We start from the raw sequence: 18,571 nt of genomic DNA on the forward strand, positions 1-18,571 counted from the left end.
AGTGGCAAGAGCCTAAGCTTGGGGATGCCCATGGCACCCCCAATATAATATAATGACACCTAAAAGCCAAAGCTTGGGGATGCCCCGGAAGGCATCCCCTCTTTCGTCTATTTCTATCGGTAGCTTTACTTGAAGCTATATTTTTATTCACCACATTATATGTGTTTTGCTTGGAGCGTTTTGTATGATTTGAGTCTTTGCTTTTTAGTTTACCACAATCATCCTTGCTGTACACACCTTTTGAGAGAGCCATACATGATTTGGAATTTGTTAGAATACTCTATGTGCTTCGCTTATATCATTTGAGTTATATAGTTTTGCTCTAGTACTTCACTTATATTTTTAGAGCATGTTGGTGGAATTGTTTTATAGAAACTATTGATCTATCATGCTTCACTTATATTTGCTTAAATAATCCTAATGTGCTTGGTATTGAATAATAGTAAAAACTTTCTTATGAGTGTTTGAATGCTATGAGAAGTTTGATGCTTGATAATTGTTTTGAGATATGAAGATGGTGATATTAAAGTTGTGCTAGTTGAGTAGTTGTGAATTTGAGAAATACTTGTGTTAAAGTGTGTGATTCCCGTAGCATGCACGTATGGTGAACCATTATGTGATGTAGTCGAAGCATGATTTATTTTTTGATTTTCTTCCTTATGAGTGGCGGTCGGGGACGAGCGATGGTCTTTTCCTACCAATCTATCCCCCTAGGAGCATGCGCGTAATACTTTGCTTTGATAACTTGTAGATTTTTGCAATAAGTATATGAGTTCTTCATGACTAATGTTGAGTCCATGGATTATACGCACTTTTCTTCCTTCCACCATTGCTAGCCTCTCTAATACCGTGCACCTTTCGCCGGTATCATACACCCACCATATAACTTCCTCAAAACAGCCACCATACCTACCTATTATGGCATTTCCATAGCCATTCCGAGATATATTGCCATGCAACTTTCCACCGTTTCGTTTATTATGGCACACTCCATCATTGTCATATTGCTTAGCATGATCATGTAGTTGACATCGTATTTGTGGCAAAGCCACCATTCATAATTCTTTCATACATGTCACTCTTGATTCATTGCATATCCCGGTACACCGCCGGAGGCATTCATATAGAGTCATATTTTGTTCTAAGTATCGAGTTGTAATTGTTGAGTTGTAAGAAAATAAAAGTGTGATGATCATCATTATTAGAGCATTGTCCCAGTGAGGAAAGTATAATGGAGACTATGATTCCCCCACAAGTTGGGATGAGACTCCGGACGAAAAATAAAAGAAAGGGGAAAGAAAAGAGGCCATAAAAAAAGAGAAAAGGCCCAAATAAAAAAATGAGAGAAAAAGAGAGAAGGGACAATGTTACTATCCTTTACCACACTTGTGCTTCAAAGTAGCACCATGATATTCATGATAGAGAGTCTCTCATTTCGTCACTTTCATATACTAGTGGGAATTTTTCATTATAGAACTTGGCTTGTATATTCCAATTATGGGCTTCCTCAAAATGCCCCAGGTCTTCATGAGCAAGCAAGTTGGATGCACACCACTTAGAGCATTACCAGTAGAACCCTCAAACCCCCAAATCCTTAAAGCAGTTTTAAGGGTTGAGAAGTGCCACTTTTTGACACTTTTAAGGGTTGAAAAACAGGGGCAAATACTAGAACCCTCAAACCCAACCCTTAAACTGCTTTAAGGATAAGATTTGAGGGTTCTAGTCTTTGATTCGACCCCAACCTTTAAATCTATCATTTGACATCTCACAATTTATGACAACAAGAACACAATCAACTTCCAAACAAACTACCAAATGACAATCATTGATGCATGGTTCAATAGTTTACATCACAAAATCATCATCTTCCTCCTCTCATCGGCACCATCACCAAAAAGTTGCACCTCGGCGCCATCTCCTAGACCACAAGTGGGCTCCATCAAGCATCTCCATCGGCACCGGTGGAGTCGTACACACCGCCATCACCACAACTACTCATCGGAGTGTCACCTCCTTGTAGTCCTTCCACCATTGCAATTGGTCCTGATCCATGTCCTTCTTGGACATCATCATGTGCTCTTTCTCTTCCACCATGAGTTCTTTCCATACCTTTGCCTCTTTGAGCTTGATCGTCCTCTCCTCCAACTCGGCCTTGCGCTTTGCTTCTTCACGCTTTGCTTCAACTTGTGCAAGCTTGACCTCTTTCTTCTTCTCGGTGATAAGAAGCTTAGTCTCCAATGTCTTCGTTGTCAATTCCTCTCTTGCCTTCGTCATGTGGTCCATCTTCTCCCTTAGGCTTGACGCCTCTTCTTCCATCTTCACCCTTAACTTTCCCTTCTTGGTTCCCTCGGGCTTGCCCAAGTTCTTCTCCTCCTCATCTTCGCTATCATCCATCCTTAGCATTGCGACTTCTTGGGTGCGGTCTCTTGATCCCTCAACTTCCACTTGTCAAAGGTTTGAAGAATTGACCAAACATGCTTAAATGGAAATGGCTTGCCCTTGGAAGCGGCCATCTCCTTGTACATCATGCCGGCAATTGTCTCCTATCAACCACACATAAATCACATAAGAACCCACCAATAGCATAGTGCACACACATAATCAAAATAGTGAAGAAATATGTACTCACATAGTCACTCTCCACGGTTCCACTAGGTGGTTGATACGTCTCCAACGTATCTATAATTTTTGATTGCTCCATGCTATATTATCTATTGTTTTGGACTATATTGGGCTTTATTTTCCACTTTTATACTATTTTTGGGACTAACCTATTAACCGGAGGCCCAGCCCAGAATTGTTGTTTTTTTTGCCTATTTCAGTGTTTCGAAGAAACGGAATATCAAACGGAGTCCAAACGGAATAAAATCTTCGGGAACGTGATTTTCTCACCGAACGTGATCCAGGAGACTTGGACCCTGCTCCAAGGAACAAAAGAGGCGGTCACGAGGGTGGGGGGGCGCGCCCCCTGCCTCATGGGCCCCTCGTTGCTCCTCCGTCATACTTCTTCCTCCTATATATACACACATACCCCCAAACAATCAGAACAGGAGCCAAAAACCTAATTCCACCACCGCAACTTTCTGTATCCACGAGATCCTATCTTGGGGCCTGTTTCGGAGCTCCGCCGGAAGAGGGTCGTCATCACGGAGGGCTTCTACATCATCCTAGCCCCTCCGATGAAGTGTGAGTAGTTTACCTCAGACCTTCGGGTCCATAGTTAGTAGCTAGATGGCTTCTTCTCTCTCTTTGAATCTCAATACAAAGTTCTCCCCCTCTCTTGTGGAGATCTATTCGATGTAATCTTCTTTTTGCGGTGTGTTTGTTGAGATCGATGAATTGTGGGTTTATCATCAAGTCTATCTATGAATAATATTTGAATCTTCTCTGAATTCTTTTATGTATGGTTGGTTATCTTTGCAAGTCTCTTCGAATTATCCTTTTGGTTTGGCCAACTAGATTGGTAGTTCTTGCCATGGGAGAAGTGCTTAGCTTTGGGTTCGATCTTGCAGTGTCCTTACCCAGTGACAGAAGGGGCAGCAAGGCACGTATTGCATCGTTGCCATCGAGGATAACAAGATGGGGTTTATTTCATATTGCATGAATTTATCTCTCTACATCATGTCATCTTGCTTAAGGCATTACTCTGTTTTTAACTTAATACTCTAGATGCATGCTGGATAGTGGTCGATGAGTGGAGTAATAGTAGTAGATGTAGAATCGTTTCGGTCTACTTGTCACGGACGTGATGCCTATATACATGATCATGCCTAGATATTCTCATAACTATGCTCAATTCTGTCAATTGCTCAACAGTAATTTGTTCACCCACCGTAGAATACTTATGCTCTTGAGAGAAGCCACTAGTGAAACCTATGGCCCCCGGGTCTATTCTCATCATATCAATCTCCATCACTTTAATCTTGCTTTGCCTTTTACTTTGCATCTTTATATCAAAAATACCAAAAATATTGTATCTATCAGATCTCACTCTCGTAAGTGACCGTGAAGGGCTTGACAACCCCTAATCGCGTTGGTTGTGAATGCCTCCTCCCCTATCTCGGCCACCTCCTCCTCGTCATCCCCTTCATCCTCCTCATCTTCCTCCTTTTCCTCCAAGTCGTCACCAACCCTAAAGGGGTCTAGAGGCGGAGCTCCGAGGTCCACCTCCGCGTTTTGGAGGAGGTCCATGAACGAGGATGGGGTTGCCATTTCCTCGAACACCTCGTGCGCGGCGGGAGGAGGTTCGGCGACGGCGGTGGGCGGGGGCTTCTTCCGCGGCTTGGTCACGGCCGGGGACGAGTCGGCGACCTTGGAGGCCGCCCCTCACGGCCCATGAGAGGCCGCCTTCGGCCGGCTCTTCTTGGTGGCCGGGCTGGGCGCCGGGGAGGCGGCAAGGGCGGGCACCGGGGCGGTGACGGTGGCCGGGGCGGGAGCCGGGGAGGCGGCAGGAGGAGGTGCGAGGCCCGCCCACCGCCGCTTGGCCCCGACGTGGGTCGCCGCCACGATGTCGGCCACGGTCGGGTGGGCGGGGGCGAGGGCGGGGGCGGGCGCCGGGGCAGGCGAGGCAGGCGGGACGGGCGCGGCGGGCGGGGGCGCGGTGGCGGGGGGCCCTCCATGGCCGGCGCGGCAGGAGGCGACGGGAGGAGGAGGCAGTTGGCTCCCGCGCGAGAGAGGAGGAGGAGTGCGGGTTGGGGGGAGATTTTCCTCTCAACCCCAACTTCTTCAGTTTGTAAAGTGGTTTGAGGGTTGGACCTCTAATTTTTTTTACGGGTTTGAGGGTTTAGAGGTTCTAGTCTACGGCGTTTTTTCGGTGAAAACTGTAAAAAAAGCGGTTATTTTTAGGGGTTTGAGGGTTTGAGGGCTCTACTAGTAATGCTCTTAGTTTCTTTTGTTGAGTTTTCATATACTTATAGCTCTAGTGCATCCGTTGCATGGCAATCCCTACTCACTCACATTGATATCTATTGATGGGCATCTCCATAGCCCGTTGATACGCCTAGTTGATGTGAGACTATCTTCTCCCTTTTTTGTCTTCTCCACAACCACCATTTTATTCCACATATAGTGCTATATCCATGGCTCACGCTCATGTATTGCGTGAAGATTGAAAAAGTTTGAGAATGTCAAAAGTATGAAACAATTGCTTGACTTGTCATCGGGGTTGTGCATGATTTAAATACTTTGTGTGGTGAAGATAGAGCATAGCCAGACTATATGATTTTGTAGGGATAACTTTCTTTGGCCATGTTATTTTGAGAAGACATGATTGCTTTGTTAGTATGCTTGAAGTATTATTATTTTTATGTCAATATTAAACTTTTATCTTGGATATTTTGGATCTGAATATTCATACCACAATTAAGAAGAATTACATTAAAATCATGCCAAGTAGCACTTCACATCAAAAATTATCCTTTTTATCATTTACATACTCGAGGACGAGCAGGAATTAAGCTTGGAGATGCTTGATGCGTATCCAACGTATCTATAATTTTTGATTGCTCCATGCTATATTATCTACTGTTTTGGACATTATTGGGCTTTATTATCCACTTTTATATTATTTTTGGGACTAACCTATTAACTGGAGGCCCAACCCAAAATTGTTGTTTTTTTGTCAATTTTAGGGTTTCGAAGAAAAGGAATATCAAACGGAGTCCAAATGGAATGAAACCTTCGGGAACGTGATTTTTGGAACGAACAAGACCCAGGAGACTTGGACCCTACATCAAGCAACCAACAGGGAGGCCACGAGGTAGGGGGCGCGCCTACCCCCCCCCCCCCAGGCACGCCCTCCACCCTCGTGGGGCCCTTGTTGCTCCATCGACGTACTCCTTCCTCCTATATATACCTACGTACCCCCAAACGATCAGATACGGAGCCAAAACCCTAATTCCACCGCCGTAACTTTCTGTATCCACGAGATCCCATCTTGGGGCCTGTTCCGGAGCTCCGCCGGAGGGGGCATCCATCACGGAGGGCTTCTACATCAACACTATAGCCTCTCCGATGAAGTGTGAGTAGTTTACCTCAGACCTTCGGGTCCATAGTTATTAGCTAGATGGCTTCTTCTCTCTTTTTGGATCTCAACACAATGTTCTCCCCCTCTCTTGTGGAGATCTATTCGATGCAATCTTCTTTTTGCGGTGTGTTTGTTGAGACCGATGAATTGTGGGTTTATGATCAAGATTATCTATGAACAATATTTGAATCTTCTCTGAATTCTTTTATGTATGATTGGTTATCTTTGCAAATCTCTTCGAATTATCAGTTTGGTTTGGCCTACTAGATTGATCTTTCTTGCAATGGGAGAAGTGCTTAGCTTTGGGTTCAATCTTGTGGTGTCCTTTCCTAGTGACTGTAGGGGCAGTAAGGCACGTATTGTATTTTTTCCATCGAGGATAACAAGATGGTTTTTTAATCATATTGCATGAATTTATCCCTCTACATCATGTCATCTTGCTTAAGGCGTCACTCTGTTTTCATGAACTTAATACTCTAGATGCATGCTGGATAGCGGTCGATGAGTGGAGTAACAGTAGTAGATGCAGGCAGGAGTTGGTCTAGTTGTTTCGAACGTGATGCCTATACACATGATCATACCTAGATATTCTCATAACTATGCTCAATTCTGTCAATTGCTCAACATTAATTCGTTCACCCACCGTAAAATACTTATGCTCTTGAGAGAAGCCACTAGTGAAACCTATGGCCCCCGGGTCTATCTTCATCATATTAATCTTCCAATACTTAGTTATTTCCTTTGCTTTTTTACTTTGCTTTTATTTTACATTGCATCTTTATCACAAAAATACCAAAAATATTATTCTATCATATCTATTAGATCTCACTCTCGTAAGTGACCGTGAAGGGATTGACAACCCCTTATCGCGTTGGTTGCGAGGAGTTATTTGTTTTGTGCAGGTACGAGGGACTCACGCGTAGCCTCCTACTGGATTGATACCTTGGTTCTCAAAAACTGAGGGAAATACTTACGCTACTTTGCTGCATCATCCTTTCCTCTTCAAGGAAATCCAACGCAGTGCTCAAGAGGTAGCATGGCCCTAGTGGTTTCTTGGGGAGCATTGTGTCTCCACGCTGCTCCAACGGAGACGTACTTCCCCTCAAAAGGAAGGAATTTCTGTAACACATCCTCGTCTTCACCGACTCCACTCTTGGTTATCTCGTGTCTTTACTTGTGCAAGCTTATTTGTATTATGCCCCTTGCTTGCTTGTGTGCTTGTTGTTGTTGCATCATATAGGTTGCTCACCTAGTTGCATATCTAGACAACCTACTTTGATGCAAAGTTTAAATTGGTAAAGAAAAGCTAAAAAAATTATTAGTTGCCTATTCACCCCCCCCCCCCCATCTAGTCAACTATATCGATCCTTTCAGGTTCTTAAGGCATTTTGAAAGGGCGGTGCAAGGAAAAAGAAATAAGGAACTAGATGCAGAATTTGAGGCTAGGAAAAAACTACCTAGAATACACATGGAGACACATATGCTACTGCAAACAAGCAAACTTTACACACCCATGATATTTGAAGTATTCCAAACTGAATGTGAAAGATCCATGGCTGCATGTGCTACATCATTGGGTGGAAATGACAAATATTCTGTTGCAATTGTGAGGGCGGATGGTGATTTAAGTTCTGAACTAGAGTGCATTGTTGTTGGTGACCCATTGGAGCAAACATCTTCATGCAGTTGTGGGCAGTTTAAAAGGATCGGAATATTGTGTGGTCATGCTTTGAAAGTTGTTGACTTGATGAATATCAAGTTGTTGCCTAACCATTACATTCTTAAGCGATGGACAAGGGAAGCAAGGTATGGAACTGTACAAGACAACAAAGGGAAGAGCATCATTGAAAATCCAAAATTGGATGCTATGCTCCGCTATAAGTCTTGGTCTCACAAGTTCCTTAATTCGGCATATCAAGCCACAAGCTCTCCAGAATGTTGCATACTGGTGGACAACACACTCGATTGCCTCCAGAAGCAACTTCAAGACAAACTTTGTGCTTCTACAAGTATTGTGAGTGATTCAAATCATGTCCAACGTGTTGTTCCATAAGATGAAGGTTTGCCTAGTGCTGCATGCTTAAATAAAGAGGAGGTTAAAGAAAAAACTTCAAAGAGGCGCGCCAATTGGCTCGATAAGTTGTGCAAGTTCAAAAGGAAAAAAAACAAGCTACATCTAGCATATGTTACTGAAAAAAGATTGCAATATAGTGTTCTTATTCATTATTACTACATGCTAAATATAAAGTTGGTTTTTTATGCAGAAACAAAAGAATGGTGGTGGTGTAGAAACTCAAGTACCAATGGATGTCCCTTATAAATCTAGCGTCTGTTGCTAAAATCCCTTGTAATTGTGAGTCCTTTTTCATCACTGTATGCTAAATAACTATGGTGATTGCTTTATGCAGCAACATAAGAATGGTGGTGGTGTTTCTCATAAAGTCGGCAATGCCTTCACCAGCTACACAAATTTGCTGATGGTAGTTTCCATATTTCTTTGTTTCATCTTCTCTGAACTAGTTTCAATATTGCCATGTTTTAAGCACGTCTTTCTCTTTGCAGGGTTTTAGTGAAATTGATGATATGTCCTTTCAACATCTTCTTTAGGGCTCTATTTCAGTACCTACAGCTAGATGAGAGGGTAGTTTGATCTTTTGGGATAAAGTCGGTGATAAGTAGTGTGGTAATTGATGGCTTTTGGTTATTTGGATATTAAGAACTGTTGAAAAGATGGACAATTTCAGAGATTAGGTGTGTGGTAATTGATGGCTTTTGTGGAGAACTAGATTACAAATCGGTGATATGTAATGAAGTAACTGTTTCTGAAGTTTCTGAATTTAATCAGTGCAAACTTCTCTTTTTCTAGACTCTTTACTGAACTGAATATGTTCCTCTGTCTCTGTACATTAGCTAAAGTTCAGCAGGAGTTTTGCAAAGAGAAAATGGAGGCCAAACTGTCCGAACAAGTATGTATAAGCTCGATGGGAACAAGGAGATGATAGCCACATGGTTCTCAAATGTTTCTGGATTCTTATCCTTGTGCTATTTACTTGCAAATGATCGATCAAACTCCTGCTGAATGTTATGTACTGCTAAACTGAATACGCCTGTCTCCGTGTCCTGTTCTTGCCTCGCTCCCGAGCTGGGATTATTTAGCTACCAAACTGGGCCTTATTTGGGCTACTTTTCTCTCTGGGCTGCTTGCTGTGCACTTAAAAAGATGGAACATTTAACAGCCATTGGATCAAAAAGGAAGGGCATCCATGAGGGGAAAGGCAGAGGCTACCTTTGCCATGGCAAGGTAGAGAATGTGCGCCCAGAAAAATCATGCAATGGTGCAGGCACAACAATTTAACTGGACAGAGAATAAAAAATAAAAATAAGCATAATACACGTTACAGTTGAATAGATTTTTCTTTCTCTCATATTCGTTTTAGAAATAGTATTACCCTGTTTGATTTCATTTTGTTTACCAATATTTTTTGTGTACAACTCTGATCAACCAACCGAACATAATCAATGCTTGAACAATTATGTATTTTTCTTTTTGAGTTGGACAATTCTTTTTCATAATGATAAACAACTTGCAGCTTAGTACTCTTTCCCTTGCTCAGTTCAAAGTGTATTAAATTTACAGATGTCTGAGGATTTCAAATTATGTAAAAGCGAGATTACACAAATATTAAAGTGATTATATCATTACAATTAATAGTGTTAATTTGTATACGTGACTCTACTCATCATAGTTTAAATTATATAGATGTGTGTAAGAGAAAACAAGCTCTTCTCTTGTGTATTGGTCATACTTGAAAAAATGAACGAATAAATGTTGACAATATAATTACATCGAATGCAATTAATTACCATAGTGCGCCTCCCCCCCACCCCCAAAAAAAACATGCGACATTTCATAGTAATCCTAAAATTATACACGTGCAAGGCATGTGCCATTTACTAGTAATATAAAAGTGCACCAAAATCATACATAATTGATGTAAATATAGCATGAATACTTCATAAATTATAGATACATTGAAGATATATCACACGCCTCCTTCCCCTAATGGCGGTGGTGGATAGGCACAAACACGGGGGAGGGGATTGGGGCGAAGAGCTGGGTGGTTGGCAAGGGACTCGTCCTTGGCAGTATGTGAGGAAGTATTGTGTGAAGGCGGGAGGGTGCTATGGCGACAAAGGTGAGATGGACATCACCCGGTTTTAAAGGAGACGACTCCAACAAGAAATGTCCCGCTACGACGTCCCGCTACGACGGGAAACAAGCGGGAAGGGGAGGAAGGTGTTTGGCACCCGTTTGATGTCCAAACACGCCGTACATACGAGGAAAAAAAATAAGTTCGGTCTTTAAGATGATTATAACCATTGAATTCATTAATATGCATTATTGTAGCCCGTAATGGCGCAAGAACATTTAGTAAACCGGAAAGGAGGTACTCCCTCCAGTCCTTTTTAGTTTGCATATAAATTTTGTCCAAAGTTAAAGTATTTCTACTTTGATTAAACTTATAGAAAAAAGCATCAACATTCATAATGCCAAATCAATATTATTAGATTTATTATGAAAGTATATAAATTGGTACTGTAGATGTTCATATTTTTTAACATAAATTTGATCAAAGCTTGCAAAGTTTGAGAGTAGTAGGCCTCCGGTGGAGTTCGGGAGAAATTACCACCTTGCCATCGTACACCACGGGACCACATTCGCTGACCGAAAGAGCCTGGCTCGGCCTCTCGAGTATTGCTTCCCCAATCCCCACTCGTGCACGCTTGTCCTTTCTCGTGCCCTCCATGGCGCAACCCTCTTCGTCTGGGTCCAGCTCTGTCCGCCTCCCCCCAAGTCCGTCGCCCCCCGCCCCCACCCCGTCTATCACGCCGCCGCCGCCGTCTACAGTGAAGAAGCAGGATCTCGCGACGCCACCGACCAGGATCTCGCCGCCGCCTCTTTCACTACCTCAGCGACGGTACATCAAGGTCCAGCCGCCTTCGCCTCCTCCTCGAAGACCTCAGCGACGTTACATCAAGGTCGAGCCGCCGCCTGCTTCCAGGAATTCGCCGCGGCCTCCAATACCCTCTTCAATCCCTCCCGCTTTGAAGGTACCTGACCTCCTCCTCTGCAATTTTTGCTAGCCACAACAATCTGTTCACAAACTGGAGCCGTAGCTAATTTGTCAGTCAATAGACCTATACAGATGTGAAGGGGAGTTGAGGGGTGGAGTGAAGTTCGAGGTGGGGTCGAGCTGCCCCAGAGACCCCCTAACCTTAGCCCTCGGGCCTCGGTTGCACATCCTGTCGCTGGCAATTTCACCACCAACTCTTTGTTGCAGGCCTGATCAGTTGAGATGTCGTTAACACGGACATCATCCACAGCCTCATCCTCAGCCTCGAGTGGAACCGCTTCTCCTCCCAGCGAACAGATTGGTGAAGAACATATCTTCAACAGGTTCATAGACATCTTATTTATTGCGCGCGTGCCTGCAATTTGATGTGATCCTGTTATATTTCGTTATATCTGCCTACCACTTTCACACGAGCTAGGTCATATAGGTAAACTAGAAGCATATTCTACTAGATTCTTAGGGCATATGCTTGGTTGGCAGCCACATTTTGCCACAACTAAGGTTAGGTGGGTGCCGCAGTCGTGGCAAAACAAGGTCACTTGGTTGGTTGCCACCCGTTTGGGTGATGGTCATGTAACTTGCCATGGTTCTGGCAAAAATGCGTGTGTTTGTTTGGTAGCGAAATCTGATGGTCACCGATGTTGAATGAATTGATGATGAGTTCACCCTCTTATGCTCATGCATGTCATGTCAGACCTCATCTGGTAATTCGCATGAAAAAAATACCAGTCTACCAAATTGAGCAATCTATTTAGCATATAAATAGTTAGCTGTACAAGTGCTACAGAATAACCATCACTTAGAATAATCCCTTAAACATCTCATACAACAGTTTATTATAGTAAACTCTTGCACTGATTTATACAAACCAGTATGACAATAATATATTCCATGTCGATGCTATTATACATAAGCATCTAACAGTTCTAGCATCTAAGAGCTACTAACAAACATACATAGTTGGTCATATTAGTAGTACTAGACAAAAGCATCTAATTGTTCTTGTACTTGACATTAGTTCAGCAACCTTCAGTACCAATAACAGTCGGAACAACATCCAAAAGCATCTTCACCACAACTCACACATACCTGCCATTAGCAGCAAGAGGCCAAAAAACACCCAAAAGCATGTACTTCCAGGAACAAATAGTTGCTGTTGATCTTTATGCTTGCAAATAAATTGGTAAACCCAAAAGTATCCAAAGTTTTGTCATGGCTACAGGATAGACAACTGCGGACACCCTTGTTGTCCGAGTGCGCATGATATTCATCGATAAGAATCCTATATTCAGTACCAATATTTATCGCCTCAAGCCTTTGCCACAATACAGCATTGAGCTCAACAAGTTGTGGCAAACTGCACAGGAGGAGGATTTGCAAGAGTTTGTTGGATTGCTTTTATTGTGGTGGTGATATGTTCAATAGCATCAGTGAAACTACTTTTAGGCTGCTTCATCAGCTTCTTACTTGGTGGTTTTACACCTCTAGGTCGCTTTATACCAGCATGTGGTTTCTTAGATGAGCCAAAGCCTTCAGTTGCTGCCACTTTATCATTTGGAGGGGTTGATATTGTAGGAGAGTCATTACCTTTAAGGTTAACATACTGTGAATATGTGGACAACTGGGCATGTCATTTCAGGATGCTAGTGGGGCCAGACTGCCCGCCAAGCCTCAATTCCGCCTAGCATACCACTAAAAGCTGCCGGATTGATCGCATGAGGTGAAGTAGGCTCCAGGGGAACCGTGCCTTACCTGAATCAATAGAATTGGATGTGAAGGGTTCGTCTCGCTCTTGTGGCCTGTCCTAGGATTCTTTCACTCTTCAACAGATAGAATTACATGATGCCAACCTCCTCGCCGCGCCAATGTGCCGTCGCACCTTGCCCGGCCAGCCAAATCCTGGGCCACCGTCATGTCTCTCCGCGTAGACAAGCACCTATGCGCCGCCGACCCCTCCACCTGAGACATCCGACCAACCGTAAAGGTCAATAGCCTCCCAATTCCCGAACTGCAAGCCCGCCTCCGCAATTAGTGTTCTTTGCCGCCTACTCGCCTCCTCTCCGATAGCCAGCTACCCAGCAAAGGTCCTGCTGCCATGCATGGTGCCATCCTTCCAAAACATGACTTGGACTCATGGAGCAGTGGGAGGTATCAGCCTTTGCTGTTACAGGAGATTATCAAATCCTGCTGCATGTCGGCAAGCAATATCATAAGTAATAAAGCTGCATGCCAACTCTTCCTCTGTACAAGCGGAGCGGCACCATCTGTACGTGCTGGGGCTTGTCTCGTGGTTAGTTGTCTGAACGTTCAACACTAATTGCGGGTTTGTGGCAGGCTTACGTGGGCTGCCACATTGCACCACACTTATCCTAGCAGACTGTTATGGCACTCACAAATAGCGGCAACACGTGGGCGCCCACTTGCATCCTGAATGTCATTCAGCTCTTGTGAGTTGCAGTTGGGTGATCCACTTTCATCATCCAAGCCTGTTTCTGGATCCATGGCAAGGGCACCATCCACATTAATGCCCGATAAAAGTTCTTGCATTTCATGAAAGGATTTGATGGGGTTGGAGAGCAAGTGCCTAGCCCTGTCCTGCATGCATGTGTATAATCTAATCAGTACCATAAAATTCTTTATGATGGTGTATTTTATATGAAACAAAAAACACTACACTAAGTTGTTCCTTTTCAGACTTTGAAATGGCCACTGTACATTTGGCTGCATCAAAACCACCACTCGTATTCATAGCTGTTTGGACTATCTTGCAATTCTTTTTGTAGAGTCTTTAGTGACGATCATCTTGGTCAAGTGGAACCCCCACAACGAACTCTTTGTTTAAAGTATCAAGTATCAACACACTTCGTATGGTGTTGCTTTTTGAACACGAAGCATGCATGTTACTCTTTTTCGGTACTCGATGTAACAATCCAGCATGAGCTTGGTCTGTTCATTCCAACTTTATGGTTCTCTGCTGATAAGCTCCATCGCCGTCCAACTTTTCCCTTTCCCTTTGCCATTGCCAATCCAATGAGAAGAAATGATTTCTTATGAAGTATCCACAACGTATCACGTAGGTATCCTGCACGTAGTGATGCAAAGCGGTGCCCGGATCCGTCCCGCTTCGTATACAAAATGAGTAAAACTAGTTGTAGCTTTTGTTAGATAAAGCTAGTTTATTTTGTACTAGCAGATTGATTTTGCGGGACTATGCGGGATGCCCGCCTGCATCCCTAGGCTGCACGTATCGGGAATGAAGATCAATTGTTTTTAACACTATTTTCGGGGATACTCTGCTGATACGCATCCAGCACGTATCGGGCTGATACAGATTCGCTAGGGCCTGGATGTATCCGTGTTTTCTAGTTATCTAATTGCCTTTTCATCGAATTTGCCGAGATAATTTTATGCTAATTCATCAGTGATTATGCTTTAATGTGTTAATTTTGTTATTATACAGCAACTACTTTGCTGGGTTGGAAAGCTGGGGAGATCCCACTCCTAGACCATCGCCCTTTACTCTGAAGGAGCTGGGTGATGCCTGGGTTGCTGCTGCAAAGCGCCAGCTCATTCACAGGCCCAAGTCACCGACCCGTGAGGAGCGGCTAAGGCGCCTGCGAGAGCATGATCGGAAGAGTTTGATGATAGCATTGGGTGTCTATGCTGAACAAAACAATATGCAAGTATGTGACCAGAATCAAAATATTTAAGTTGGTGATATATTTTATTTAACCATTGGTTTATGACTATTCTGTTTATTTCAGACTACTTTGTTAGTTAATTAGTGGTTAGAATAGTTAATATCCCATGCCTTGATTTGTTTGTTGAATTAACAAAAGGTTGTGGAAGTACAACTACACCTTGCTCCTACAAAGTGATAGATCAGTAGTGTTGAAGGAACTACAACGTGTTTTGCTGGATACCAAGCATGAGTTCAGTCCAAAACTCCTAGAACACAAGCTCCAGTCCATGATCTTAGATAAGAATACCAAGTTCTGTTATAGCCTTATAGGACCTCAATTATAGGGCTTTGGCAAGCCTTTACATCTTAACTTGTACTTATATAGCTAAACACTCTGGAAAACAGTAGTTAAGGTTCAACTTGTACTCAGAGCTAGAAGACTAGAAAATAGTAGCTAAGGTTAAGAAAACAAAAGAAATACAACTACATATGACTTAAGGACCATCTTATCTAGAATGGAGTAGAAGTAATGACTTGTGATTTTTTTTCTTTAATTTTCTTTATTGTTCCTCGTCATTTGCAGATTAGAAATGTAAACATATCTCGTCAGGCTTATTAGTTTACACGCATCATTTTTATTTCAGCCTGCTGACCTTGAACTGATAGAAGTGAAGGAAAGAAATCTAGTCGACGAGGAGGGAAAGGGTTATGTGCATTTCAATTTTCTTGTGAAAATGCAACATAACCCATCTAGTTTGTTCTTTGCGGTGGTGCATCCGGACTGTAGAGAGGGGGAGGATGTGTATCTTTGCACTCCTCTGGAAGCTAATGACTTGGGTAACTATCTATTATGTTGTTCAGATTGATATTTTTGCAGAAATTTTTGTTATGCATCTCTACTAATAATACACTTTCTCTGTTTTATAAGGTGACTGTTATGGGTGCAAGGACCGTGCAAAGGAGCTTATGCATCCCAATAGCGGTGGCTACTTGGGGGGGCATATGGATGTTGTTTTTCCCTTTATTTATGTAAGTGGTGAAGAAAGTGAAGATGAGGCCTGATTTCTCCTGGTTTGCATAGTTTCTTGTGGACATGAGTGTTAGTCGTAGCGTGACGTCCTAGTGGTCGAGTCTGACAAAATGGGGTTGTGCTAGTTAGTGGTCGTAAGGAAGGATCAATCCTCCTCACAAGGCTTCAATATGATTTCTCTCTCTTTGATTTTGTACGCAGTTCTACTCTGAGTAGAGAGGGAGCTACGCTTGAAAAAACTACTGTAGAGAGGAAGCTTTATGATAAGGTGTTGCGAAGTTGCAAAAGACGGATGAATGTTTCCTGTACATCTTGTTAGCAGAATTTTTGTTTCAGTGCTTTAATTTTTGGGATAGTGTTGCAAAGCTAAGGGGTTGGACCATAGTATAATATATTACCTCCGTCCTAAATTACTTGTCTTAGATTTGATTAGATATGAATATATCTAACACTAAGTAATTCAGGACGGAGGGTGTATTATTCTTGTATGCCTGTAGCTTGGCAGGTGGATTAGGTTTATTCCAGGAACTCGAAAACCTTGTATGTGCACACCATCATTTTACGGGATTCTCAAATCATAAAAACCAAAGATTTAAAAACTACAGTATTTTATCCTATAGGTACAAGATACCGCTGCAATAATATAGTACCATATTATTTTGGAGTATTACTATAAATTTGTTTAGCTAGAGCTTATATGTAATGTAAACTAGCAACAGAGCTGCCGTTTGTTATTCTTTTTTAGAGTGCTCAGTTTTTAGAAAAGAGACCTGGGGTTCCATTTTAATACAGAGAAGGAAAACATAGTTTTGTAAGTACTGTAGTATTCCAATTATCCCTAGCGAAACATGTTCTACCGTTTCATTTGTAAGCTTCACTAAGAAAATAATTCTTTAGGTCAACTTTAAGAGTGGTGCTTTCAGATTTGCGAATGCCCAACTTCCTCAACGGTTTGTTTCTTGCAAAACACGATATGAACTGATCAAAAACATAGGGAAACAAACAATACACTTGCGCAAGAGAGATACTCTAAAAAATGTGAAAGAATTATGAAGCAATAATTTTACCATGCGATTCCATCAACTAAGTGTGAACTAACTATACATACTAATAATTACGAAATGCAACGACAGTACTATTAGCATATTTCCAATTTTATATACAGTCATATGTTTGAACCCGTCTGGAAGCCTGAGATAGGAGTACGGCTCTTTGAATGGGAATATAGTGGAGTATAAAACTATCACATTCCATTCAACCCTAGCAAAAAACTACAGTGCCCCTCTAAAAAAATAGTAAAAACATAACCAATTTTTTTACTAATTTGTTGCAAAAAATTACCAAGTCAGAGGCTGATTAGGCTCGTTTAAATCTGTTTATGGCAGGGTTGGCCCATGCGTCATGGCTAACGTGGCACCTTAAGTCAATGCCGTATGTTTGACCGGCAAGTTAGGCGTTATGACATGTAAGACCCACGTGTCAGTCTCAAAAGAAATCCCCAAGTTTCCTTCCTCCGGCCCGTCCACCTCGTCATGCTCCGCCATGGCAGGCAGCCACCACCGCCGGACGAGGGCAAGGTCAAGAGCGTCGGTGGCGCGGGGCCCATTTTGCGGTCGCCTGGAGGTCAGCTCACCACTGCTCGCGCTCGCTTCCAGTTGCTTGTGTGCTATAGCTTGGCCCGCCAAGTGTGGCAGCCAACCATCCAGCTCGGATGTGAGCCGCGCTCGGGCCAACAAGCCAGCTCGGGCGGAGGCCAGTGCGGCCACTTGCTCGCTCAGCGGCGCGACGGCCGGCAGCCTGCTTGACAACCACGCCCTGCGGCACGGGGCCAGCTCGCCCATCACCGGCACCGGCGACAGTCACACATACAAACTGTTTGAAGAAATGTCCAGGGAAAATGCTTGGAGGAAGAAAAGGATTGATGCTTACATATGGATCCCACCTATCATAACAGTTAACACAATGGTCAATCAAGCGGAGTTGGCTACTCTGCCATGTCAGCGCTTGCGAGTGGGCCCAACCTGTCATAAACGGGCTTAAACGAGCCTAATCAGTCACTTTCCTAACTTGGTAGTTTTTTGCAACAGATTAGTAAAAAAATAATAGGTTTTTGCTAATTTTGTGGACTTGTAGTTTTTTGCTAGGGTTGGATGGAATGTGTTTTTTTTTCTTAAAAAAATACTCGCTTGATTTGGTGAGCATACAAACACTTTGGGCACTAACAATACAAATATTTGATTCAACTGTCAAGGTAGTACAAAGAATATGAAAAATAAAAATTACATCCAGGTCCGAGACCACCTAACGATGACTAAAAGCACTTGAGCGAGCCGAAGAGATGACGGAGCCGGGCAAACATTGTTGTAGTATATAGTCAAGAAGTCGTCGTGCTAAGACCCCATAGGACCAGCGCACCACAACAACCGGCACCTGATGAAGAGGAGCGTAAATCGAAAGGATCGAACCTGCACACACAAACTGTGACGAAAGAAGACCGGATCCAAGCGGATCCATCGAAGACAACGTCGACCGGATCCCACAAGATCCGTCGGAGGCACGCCACCACGCGCCCTCCAATGACACTAGAAACACCGTCGGGGCGGGGAGAACCTTATTTTATTTTCAGAAAGCCGTCGCCGCATCTTCTTTCTGAACATGGTACAAACCCTAGCAAAACTCAGAAAAACACATAAAAACGG

At 43.1% G+C, this 18,571-nt stretch overlaps 2 protein-coding genes across 4 annotated transcripts; both read left to right on the forward strand.

The window, feature by feature from the left end:
* The first annotated feature begins 7,577 nt into the window (after nt 1–7,577).
* Nucleotides 7,578–8,632, forward strand: LOC147958465 (protein FAR1-RELATED SEQUENCE 1-like). The gene is made up of 4 exons (XM_087532147.1): nt 7,578–8,039; nt 8,290–8,352; nt 8,434–8,505; nt 8,588–8,632. The coding sequence occupies exons 1-4, from the start codon at nt 7,578–7,580 to the stop codon at nt 8,630–8,632; spliced, it is 642 nt and encodes a 213-aa protein (XP_087388273.1).
* A 2,190-nt stretch (nt 8,633–10,822) lies between these two features.
* LOC147958466 (uncharacterized) lies at nt 10,823–16,216 on the forward strand. 3 transcript variants are annotated; one of them, XM_087535921.1, is made up of 6 exons: nt 10,823–11,137; nt 11,223–11,269; nt 11,368–11,483; nt 14,621–14,843; nt 15,487–15,679; nt 15,771–16,216. In XM_087535921.1, the coding sequence occupies exons 3-6, from the start codon at nt 11,383–11,385 to the stop codon at nt 15,902–15,904; spliced, it is 651 nt and encodes a 216-aa protein (XP_087392047.1). In that variant the 5' UTR covers nt 10,823–11,137; nt 11,223–11,269; nt 11,368–11,382; the 3' UTR covers nt 15,905–16,216. The 3 variants fall into 3 exon arrangements, with proteins under 3 accessions (XP_087392047.1, XP_087392045.1, XP_087392046.1); XM_087535919.1 differs by having other exon boundaries at nt 10,824–11,137; nt 11,223–11,483; XM_087535920.1 differs by lacking the exon at nt 11,223–11,269 and having other exon boundaries at nt 10,825–11,137.
* The last annotated feature ends 2,355 nt before the right edge of the window (nt 16,217–18,571 follow it).

This window comes from Triticum urartu, chromosome 7A (assembly GCF_056163025.1).
Source record: "Triticum urartu cultivar PI428250 chromosome 7A, HENAU_Tu73, whole genome shotgun sequence".
Taxonomy (NCBI): domain Eukaryota; kingdom Viridiplantae; phylum Streptophyta; class Magnoliopsida; order Poales; family Poaceae; genus Triticum; species Triticum urartu.